This window comes from Varanus komodoensis, unplaced genomic scaffold, assembly GCF_004798865.1.
Source record: "Varanus komodoensis strain SLA01 unplaced genomic scaffold, ASM479886v1 scaffold55, whole genome shotgun sequence".
In the NCBI taxonomy this organism is placed as follows: Eukaryota; Metazoa; Chordata; class Lepidosauria; order Squamata; family Varanidae; genus Varanus; species Varanus komodoensis.
Genome location: NW_025336157.1, coordinates 2,160,329 through 2,170,602, shown reverse-complemented (window position 1 = coordinate 2,170,602; position 10,274 = coordinate 2,160,329). Strand labels below are relative to the sequence as shown.

General features: G+C 57.0%; 1 protein-coding gene across 1 annotated transcript; it reads left to right on the top strand.

Annotated features, from left to right (window-relative positions):
• Positions 1 to 52: 52 nt before the first annotated feature.
• On the top strand, positions 53 to 10,080 carry ZFTA (zinc finger translocation associated). The gene is made up of 5 exons (XM_044448505.1): positions 53 to 106; positions 2,678 to 3,154; positions 4,469 to 4,849; positions 5,479 to 5,904; positions 6,528 to 10,080. The coding sequence occupies exons 1-5, from the start codon at positions 61 to 63 to the stop codon at positions 7,064 to 7,066; spliced, it is 1,869 nt and encodes a 622-aa protein (XP_044304440.1). The 5' UTR covers positions 53 to 60; the 3' UTR covers positions 7,067 to 10,080.
• The last annotated feature ends 194 nt before the right edge of the window (positions 10,081 to 10,274 follow it).

Below are 10,274 nucleotides of genomic sequence, written 5' to 3'. Positions count from 1 at the left end.
GCGAGGGAGGCGCCCGGCGCCGGGGGATGGCTGCCTAGCGAGAGGCGGCGGGCGGCAGGCATGGAGTCCGCCGGCCTCTGCATCAAGCAGGAGCCCCGCGACCCAGGTGAGAACAAAGGCCTCCCGCCGCCGCCGCCGCCCCCCCGCCCGACGCCACCTGCTGGCCTCCCGCGGGCGGGAAGCGGCGCCCGGAAAGGCGCGCGGGGGAGGGCCAAGTTTGCACGGCGGGGGGAGGGGGCCCGGCCCCCCCCCGCCCGCTCGCCCGCTTTGTGCCCCGCCAGTCCGCCCGACGGAGCCGCGCCGGAGTGTAACGTGGCCGGTGGCTCGAGCGAAAGGAAGGAAGGAAGGAGGGAGGGAAGGAAGGAAGGAACCGGGCGAGGAGACGCGGAACTCTGCGCCCCCGGCCCCGCGCTGCTGGGCCCCCGGGGGGTCTCGGAGGGACGGGGCCGGTTGCATGGGGCGGGGGGAGAGGATCGCGCTGCGCCGCTCCCCGCCAGCCCGGACAGCCGCCCCGCGAGCGCAGATGCGCCGGTCGCTCCTCCAGGGCTGCACCGAGGCCCGCCGAGCGCCAGCTCCCCCGTGGGCGAGAGCCCCTCCATGTGCTAGCTTTCAGCAGCCAAAGTTTATTCAGAAGCATGAGGACTTGCATCTTTGTTCGGGGTGGGGGGGGGGCGGAAGGCCGTTCCAACCTCACTTCCTAAAGTACCTGAACGCCCATGCTTCCCCGCGATGTCCTGTCGCGTCACCCTGTCTGGACTGTATTCTCCTTGAGGGCAGGGACCTGCCTGTTTCTGCAAAATACTGACCCGATCCTCTCCCTCCTCCCTGTTGTACGTGGGCTCTTGCTTTAACTCTGCTCCGGCCCCGGGGTGGAAAGGGCTCCCCCCCCCCTTCTGGACCGTTTTCTCTCCCTCCCTTTCCACCTGCTGGCTTGAGGATTGGGGGGCGAGGGGGGCTGAGGGACAGCGGCCTGAGTGGGCTTCCTTAACATGCCAACTGGGAATTTCCTGAGGTTGCATTTACGGGATAGCCCGGCCCCTTGCTGGTCGTGGGGCCCTGGCATTGCCTGCTTCTGGGGCCGGGCCGGATATGAAACTCTTTAAAGGAAGCTGCCCTCCTATCCCAAGCTTTGTTGTGTTTTCCTCAAGGAGTTACTTACCGTTTATCCTACTTACCAGGGGAAAGAGACAGGCATAGTATGAATTTGGTTAGAGAACTGCCTTGCCAGGTACGATTAAAAAAACCCACACCGCTGTTTCCAACGATGGACAGCCAGAAGCCCAGAAGGAACTGGTACTCAGAGGTAGACTTGCTCAGCTTTTGAGGGCTCCATTCAGAGTCAATAACCCACAGTAACTTGCTGGGCTTGGCACAGTTCTTTCTTTTAAAGCAGGGGTGGTAGATCTCTCTGATGCTCCAGAAGTTAGTAGGTCTCAAGTTGCTCCAGCCCTCCCGTTGCCCCTGCTGACTGGGTCTGATGGGAGCTAGACAAGACCTAGAAGGCCACAGCTACTTCTGGTCACCATCAGATCATGTGGCAGGAAGTTCCATAAGTTAATCGACTTGTCCCCATTCTTTTCTAAGTCTGCTGCCTGTAAAGTTCAAGTGAGTCCAGTTAATTAAAGCAGAAGGAGAAAACTTTCTGTTTGCTGTCTATTCCAGGCATCATATGATAAACTTCTGTCTTGTTCTTGACCTCCAGCTATCTTACTCAACTGAAAAGGTCTGAATGTCCGTGCCTTTTCTCATACGCAGTCGCTTCTCCAACCCATAAATGATTTTCCTTGCCGTTTTCTGCACAGTAAGAATTCTGGCTTGTCCGCCGTGTCTGCAATTCAGAGAGAGACTGCTTTTGTATTTGGAAGTTCCTTTTTGGGTACAGTTCTATGCATCTTTGGACAGAAACCCGCCTCTACAATCTATGGCTAGCTGGGAGCTGTACAATTTCTTTTTCCTTTCAAAACACACAGAATTTTAACTAGTTCAAAAAACATTAAAAGACCTCTCTCCCATGAATTTGCCCAGTCTGGTTATGCTCTCAATTTTCAGGGTGCGATTACTGAACTGCACTATCAGTGCAAAAAAAGGAGGCTTGTGGTGGGGGGGAGTGAGGTTTAAAAAAGTAGGTGAGGAAAACCCCCCCCCCCCCGAAAAATAATAGGTAGCAGTAGATGCACTGGGATAATTTCGGGGGAAACATCAATTCATGCTTAGTGGTCACCAAGGGATTTTCTTCAACCCTTGTGATTGCTTTCTTGTAGCGGTTGATGAGCTCTTTAGGCAGTGGCATGGTCCACCAGTTTCACTTCAGTGGTTTTTTTATTTTATTTATTTTAGAACAAGGAAAACAAGGTAGTAAATTAAACAGGGAATGCCGCTTTCTTTTTTCTGCTGTATTTGCACTGTTCTGCTGTAGCAACAGCTCCACCTAGAGGTCATGTAGTGGAAAAGCGGGAACGGACTCGCTCTTTGCAGTTTGGGTCCCAATGCTGTGAAGAAACTGAACGTAGATGTGCGAGGAGAACTCATCATGTCATCTGATTTGTGGGGGAGCGAGGGGGGATGGAGTGGAGTCACGTGCCTGACTGACTGTGAACTGGAGCACTCCGGAATCGCAATATTTAATTGCACGCTCCGGTAGTGGTACTGCTAACATCCTTTCTGTGTGTCTCCCCAGAAGACGCGCCATTCCCGGACGGGACCTCTGAGCCTCTGAGCAGCGGCGAGCTGAGCGCCGGGCGGCCCTTAAGGTCCTCCGGCAATGGCCTTTTGCAAGGGAATGCCAAAGAGCCCGCCGTTCTCCTGATGGGAGGGCGCAAGTATTCGGACCACTGCGAAGAGCGGGCGTCACGGCCCGGCAAGAGCCGCATCCCCGGCCGGGACCACCGGCGCTACTACCATGAGCACTGGAGGGCCGAGTACCTGATGGACTTCAACGCTGCCCGGCACGGGATGATCTGCATGGTGTGCGGAAGCTCGCTGGCCACTCTCAAGCTGAGCACGATCAAGCGGCACATCCGGCAGAAGCACCCGTACTCCCTGGCGTGGAGTGCCCACGAGAAGGAGGCGATCATGAGCAGCTGGGACGCCCACCTGGGCCTCGAGGCGGAGACGGACGCGGCCGACCCGTCTGACACACTGCAGGGGAGCCACGGTAGGGCAGCTTCAAGCCGGGCGTGCGGACGTGGGGCTTGCGGGATCGATGTTGGCCTTGTGCCCAAAGATCAGCGCGGGTTTTCCAGCTCCTGGTCTTAAGCATGCATGCTTTCCTTCCGGGGTCTTCGCTTGGTGTTCATGGTCCTTCTGGGTCATTTTTTAAAGTTTCCCAAGACATTTGTCCATTTACAGCTCGCTGTCAAGGGTGGCCCGTCCGGGCATCATCCTTATTTGGATCTGAAATAGCCCTGCCTCTTGTTCTTAAGGTTCCTGCGCTTTCCTTTGCGTCTGCCTTCTGGAAAAAAGGAGTCTTTTGTACCCACCATGGCAGCCATTTTATAACTAAGCAAGCTGCTACCGTGGTAGCCATTTTGTGAGAGCACCCATGACACTATCAGAATTCCATATGGGAATATGGCTATCCAGGGGACCACCAGCCTTGCTGTGAACATGCTTGGTGAGCGAGTCCAGCAAGAGGCACAGTTTTGGAGATATTCCCGCTGCAGGGGCCTCGTTGAGCATGTGGGAAAGGACTCCTGTTGCAAACAGTATATAACATCACTCCCAAATTCTGAGCATGGGAATTCCGGTTTGTAACTTCCCCTGGAGTTTCAGTGGCTCCTTGTCTTCTCTGTATCCGGGAACTGGGAGGCGAAGACATGTCTTTTTCACCTAGCTTTTATCGTAATGATATTTCATGCTTTCCTTTGTTTTTATTTTGGAGCTCTGCTTTCCAACAGTTCCATAAAGGTGGTGGGCAGATACAATTAATAGTGAACAATTGCCAAGAACAGTTTAGCTGTTTACTCATTTATAATACTTCCGCACCATTTAATATAATAACATCCCAGGCATTGCAAACTTGTGGCTATTGATGATAGTCTTCAGTTGGCCGCAGGAAAGCTCAGATCCCAGCTCCGAGGTCGGAGTCCTTTTCCAACCACGTGGCGGGCAATGGAGTTCTGCTCGCAACATACGCAGATCATGGCATTCATCTCCAGGAAGGGCATCTGGGGAGACGTGGGTGGGGAGCCTGGCCTCCAGCATGATTTAACATCACCTGGTACCACGGAGGGCTCCTCTCCTCCCAACTCCGGGGCACCATAGTCACATGGCCAGAGTGGGCCGGCCGAAGCTCTTGGAGGCCAGGAGGTGTGTGGAGGCAAACTTGGAATTCTTCCTCCTTCCGTCCTGTGCAGGAAGCCGGGAATCCTGAGGGTTACAAGCAGGGTCACCGGATTGTACCCTAAGCACTTCCCACTATGGGCTTGTCGACAGACTCACGTCCTCTCCCCGTCTTGCTTCTGAACAGGAGAACTGTCCTTCAGCGGGGGCCGCAGGCGGAGGCGTGGCCTGGGCCCCCTCTCCGCTCATGGCGGCCGGCGCTCCTCTGGCCTCGCCATGAAGGCCTCCGCGGAAGGGGAGACGCGGAACCTGGAGCAGTACCTGAAGGAGTCCCTGCAGAGCTGGTTCCAGTCCGAGTTCCTGATGGACTACGACCCGCAGGGGAACCGCCTCTTCTGCATGATGTGCGGCTCCTCTTTGCCCAGCCTGAATCTGGACGACATCAAGCACCACGTGATGGAGGCTCACCCCAGCTCGCTTGGCTTCGGCCCCTCCGAAAAGGCGACCATTCTGGAGGCGTGGAACTCCCGGACCGCCGAGGGGAGAAGCGCCGGGGAAGCGCCAGTGGGTGAGATGGGAAGAGGGCCGAGGGTGGGCCGGGGCAGAGTCCGCGTCCACTGCTCTTACGCGCAACTCTTAACATTCACGATCAGATCCATTCTGAAGTCAGGTAGTCCGTTTAGGCCCGATCAACACGCGTAGAAGTGCCGTTTAGGGGTTTAGATGTGCTTGGCTCTTTAGGAAACCAACCTGCCGATGCTGCAGAATACCAGCTTTTTCCATGGATTTTTTTGGGTAACTTTCTGTAATTTTGCACACACTCAGTGGTAAAAATAAGAAGCACTGAGGGAGATGCATGGGGTGAAGAGAGGCATTTTAGCTTATCACTGCCTCTCAGGAAGAGGAGGGCTGCCTTGGAAAAGGAGGAGAAAGGCAGAGTTGTATTAGTCGTATTAAGGGCATCGGCTGAGACGCCGATCCTATGCCGATTTGAAATGTTGCCCGTTATCCATGGCGATTCTGGACAAGAGCTGTCCAACGCGGGCATTAGAAGCGGCAAGCTGTTCTCAGGGCCACCAAGAGTGAGGCTCCAGAGCAAGGGACGGCCGCTCCAGAGGAGAGCACGGGATGCCCAAGCGGCCGTAGACACCCCGATTGTAGCTGCTGGAAATGAATCCCCTCTTTTCCCCACCCCAGAGGGAGATGTGATTCCTGCCCCGCAAGACCTGACGGTGAAGGAGATCGATTTGTCGCTGTCTCCGGAGGGTCCCGCTGGGGAGGACGGGTCCGAAGAGGCTGGCCCTTGGGACTCGGAAGGGAGCAGCCCGCCCGTGCCAGCCCGGGGCCGGGACCACCGCCGCTACTTCCAGGAGCACTGGCGGGTGGAGTACCTCATGGACTACAACGGGCTGCGTCACGGGCTGGTGTGCATGGTGTGCGGCAGCTCCCTGGCCACGCTCAAGATGAGCACCATCAAGCGGCACATCCAGCAGAAGCACCCGGACTCCACGCAGCTGAGCCACCACGTCAAGGCGCTCATCGTGCAGGAGTGGAACCAGAAGGTCTCCCGCCTGGCCGACGCGGACGGCGCCCTGCCCGAAACGGACGCGGAAGCGGGTGCCGGTAGGTGGGGCGCCTGGGCAGCTGGGCCTGGCCGAAAAGGGCAGGAGCAGCGGCCCGGAGATGGGGGGGCAGCCCAGGGCTACCCAGAAATGTTGGACTGCCACTGCCATCGGCCCCAGCCAGCAGTGGATGGGGTTGATGGGAAATGGTGGCCACAACATGTGGATGATGTCAGATTGCCCACCCCTGGAGTAAGCAGACCTGGTGAATCGGGAAAAAATGTATTATAATACTTAGCATTATATTGCTATCCTGCTTTTCCCCCTCTTATGAGGAACCCAGAGCAGCCGACATGGTGCCATTTTATCTCCACCACAACCCTGTGAGGTAGGTTAGACTAAGAGGGAGCGACTGGCCCAAACTCCCTCACGGGGAGCTTCGTAACCGAGTGGGGACTGCAGCCCCAGTCTCCCAGGCCCATCCTACGTGTTGTGAGGGTGTGCAAGGACAGGCTGGACATGCCCACGGTAGGCATGTCATGAGCGGAGCCGGCTGGAGCTCAGGGTCAGACTAGATGGCCTGGGAGGCCCCTTCTGACTCGCTCTGTTTCTGTGTCTCAGCTGGGTCCCTCAATACCCGATTTCTCGAAGCTGCCTATAGCCCCGTTTTTTGGCTTTCTCCAGGGCAGCCACAGCACCCCCGTAAGTCGCCCTCCTTCCCCGAGGAAACGCAAGAGCACACGGGGACGGCTGCGGGGGACGAGGAGGAGGAGGAGGAGGAGGAGATGCCCGCAGCCGGGAGGCTGGCTCCTTCGCAGCCGTCTCCGGAGGCCGCCTCTCCCGTGGCCAGCACCCCGTCCCGGCGGGGCCAGCGGCGGAACTACCAGCCGCGCTGGCGGCAGGAGTACCTGATGGACTACGACGAGCAGCGGCACGGGCTGATCTGCATGGTGTGCGGCGGGACGCTGGCCACGCTGAAGGTCAGCACCATCAAGCGGCACATCCTGCAGGTGCACCGCTTCTCGCTGGAGTACACGGAGCTGGAGAAACAGACAATCCTCGACGCCTACTCCGAGAACGACCAGCCACAGAACCCCAAGCCGCCCAGCCTGAAAGGGGCGGCCGGCCCTGGCCCGGCCCCGGAGCCCCGCGACGTCAAGCCGAACATCCAGGGGGCTGGGGAGATGGCGCTAGCCTACCAGTTGCCTGTCTGTACGGCGTAGTCGCGGTTCCGGGCTGCCCGGTGGGGTAGACTTCGACGAACGACAGCCGGGCTGGTTTGTTTTCTCGCCACTCCCCTCCGGGCACCGTGGAAACTCTTGGGATTCCCCATTTGCAGGCCTCTGTGACTGGAACAAATGAGGCCGAGTCCGGGAGAATTGTGTTTGTTTTCCATTGCATCCAGTTTAATTTGCATGGCCTGTTCTGGCGGCAAAGGGCTCGAAGGAAGGCATGCCTCCTCCCCACACGCCGTGCCGGCAAATCCATCACTCTCGCACTGGAAGATGTGACTGGAGTGAGGGGGGTGTGGGGGTTTGGTGTACGTTACGGCGGGATGAAGGCAGAGAAGGGCAAGGCGGGGGGCAGTCCTTGACAGCACGGATGATACACTGCGCTGGCCTCCGGTTTGGAAGCGTGCCCGGACAAGGCGCCCTCCGTGGCCCCCTCCCTCCGGAGGCCACCTTCCGGCTGCCACTGCCCCCAGCGGCTCCGACACCTCCGCCTCTTCCTCGCCATGGAAGAGGAAGGTTTGCAAGGGAGCAAGGAGACCACGGCCTCTCTCGCACCGTTTCACCGCCGCCATTGCCTGGGCACGTGAGCCGGTGGGTTGCAGTGGGGAAAGGAGGCTCCTGCCACAGGGCCCCTGCAGGACTGTGGACCCTTGGCAGGTGCCCGTTCATGCTGGCCCTTGGCCCGGAGCTTGCTGCTTCTCTACCTTGACCAGCAGCGAGCACCCGGCCAGGTCGCTCTGTGTTCAGGCCCTTAACGGCGGCCTTCAGCACTTTTGCTTTGGGGGCACGCCCGTGGGTTCATCAAGGTGGGGTCATGTGCCCCCCCCCCCCCAGCAGGCTGCTGTACCCAGGGAACAGCCCTCCAGCAGTGATTTGAGACCCTCACCAGAAAGCCAGCCCTGCAACGGATGCCTCCAGAAGGGTTGGACTACACTTCCCCACCTCCAGAGGGGTGCAGTCCGATCACAGTGGAGCGGCTCGGCTCAGCTCGGCTTCCGGCAATGGGACGAGAACTGCCCTGTCGCGGTCCTGGTGCCCGTGCTGGAAACTGAGGCAGGGTGAGCACTGGAGGGGGACGGCTTCAGCGGAGACAACCCATTTTCTAAGTCATGGGTGATGGGGAGAACCAGCGTCATTCTCGATGGGGCTGGACTGTAACACTCGCCAGTGCCAGGGCAGGGGAGGGGTGATGGGGGGCCATCGCCCAGCAGCTTCTGGGGGGCCACAGCTTCCCCAGCCGGCTATTCAAGCAGCGCCCGGTGCGATAGGAGGACTGTGCCAACGGCTGTCCTCTTTAAGTGCCTCTCCATAGCTGCCTCCCCGGATGGGTGTCCGCCTGAGGGAGAGATCTGGAGTGTGGACGAATGAAGGCACGTCTTTCCTTCACCCCACCAAAGCCTGGGCTCCCCGGGCTGCTTTCGGACACTTGGCCACTTGTACGCGCTCAGCACGAATCGTTCTGGCATGATCTTAAGGTGTTTCAGGGGAGACGCGTGAGGTTTTGCTCGATGTTTCCCGACCCACTTGCACTTAAAGGCCGGTGTGTCCTGCCAGCCCCCCAGCTTCCGTGGCTCAGGGGTTGTAGGACTGTGGTGCATCCAGTTACCGGGTGCATGTGCATCCGTGCCTGTTAAAGTACTTTGCTTGTGGAGAAAAAGGTCTTGCTCCTACAGCATAACACCGCTCCTGCAAGGTAGGAAAATAGGCCGAGCCTTTCCTTGTGGCTTTTTTCACACACAGCCCGAGTTCTTCCCAGTTCCTTCCTCTGCAGCCCCGAAGGGAAGAGCCAGTGCGATGTTGGACTGGGCCTTGGGAGATCCGGCTCCAGTCCTTATTCAGACATGAAGCTCACCAGCTGATTTTGGGCCGGTCACAGACTCTCAGCCTAGTCTACCTCACAGGGTTGTTGCAAGAATAAACCGGAGCGGATGAGGATGCACGCTGCCTTGGCTTCCTTGCGGGAAAAAAGGGACGTAAATCAACAGGGGAAGCAGTCGGAAAAGCAGTCCAAAAGAAGCTCATCCTCAGGAGCCGCTCAAAGTAACCTTTGGTGGCCCGTTGTGAATTCTGCTGCTCTGTAAGCCTTGAATTCCAGCACTTCTCTTCCACCTCCTGCCCTCCAAATCTCTTCAGTTTAACGACACGGGGAACGGCGTCTGCTCTGCTGGTTCAACAGGGCTCATTGGTGCCCGTGCAGAGGGCAACCAGCCCCTTGTGATGCTGACACCCTTTCGCATGCTCGGTCCAAGGAACAGGTTCATGGATGGTTTCAAACAGGCGAGGAGGATGCCAAAAGCCATTTCAGGGCCAGGGGCTGGCTTCCTCCTTCGCGCAAAGACGCAACACCACTGGGACACCAGCCAGTAGGAGAATTTCAAGACCCCCCCCATCTATATATTTGATATCAACGATTATGTAAACTTTGGCTTTTCCCAAAATAGCTGCTGCTTTTTTGTATTCAAGATAAACAGAACAAAGAACGGGGGTGTTGGGGGTGGCGATGATAGAAACGGTGGGTTAAGAAAGGAAGAAATGCCATCCTTTGGACACTTTCAGCCCGTTACTGCCCCCAGGGGAAGGGAAGGTAGTATGTTCAGTGGTTAGAGCACTTCAAGCAGAAAAGCCCAGGTTCCAGCATAATGGGGGACAGCATTGCTGGAGAGATTCTGGCAGTTGGGACAGACAATTCCTGGCAGCCCGAAGGCCCAGTTCGGGGCCAACGTCACACACTGGCCTTAATGCCGTACGGGCGGGGAGTTGGATGGAGTCCAGATCTTCGAAACAAAGGAGGCCGTCTCTTTGAACGAGGCTCGCCTCCAGCAATTCATCCAAGAGAACTATGACAAATAAATTGCACTTATCCGGGCACTGGTCCTCATGGGAAATCCATTCCGTGTAAAGTTCATCTCCCGCCCCACACCTCCTCCTCCTCCCACTCAAAGCAGTCAGATTTTGCACACCTGCTTTCCTCTCACCCCATCTTCCTAAATCAATAGTTTGGTCTTTAAAAAAAAAAAAAAAGTCGGTAGCTACTCTTGTAAAACGTGAACTCTGAGGTATACTTAACAAAACCCATCATGACCTTGTGGCTGTGCTGAAACATTGTGTCTTGTGAAAAGGTGTTTTGCATCCATACGAGGTGTGTGTTTTATATTAATATTATATTATATATAAATATATATAAGCACTAAGTTTTGTA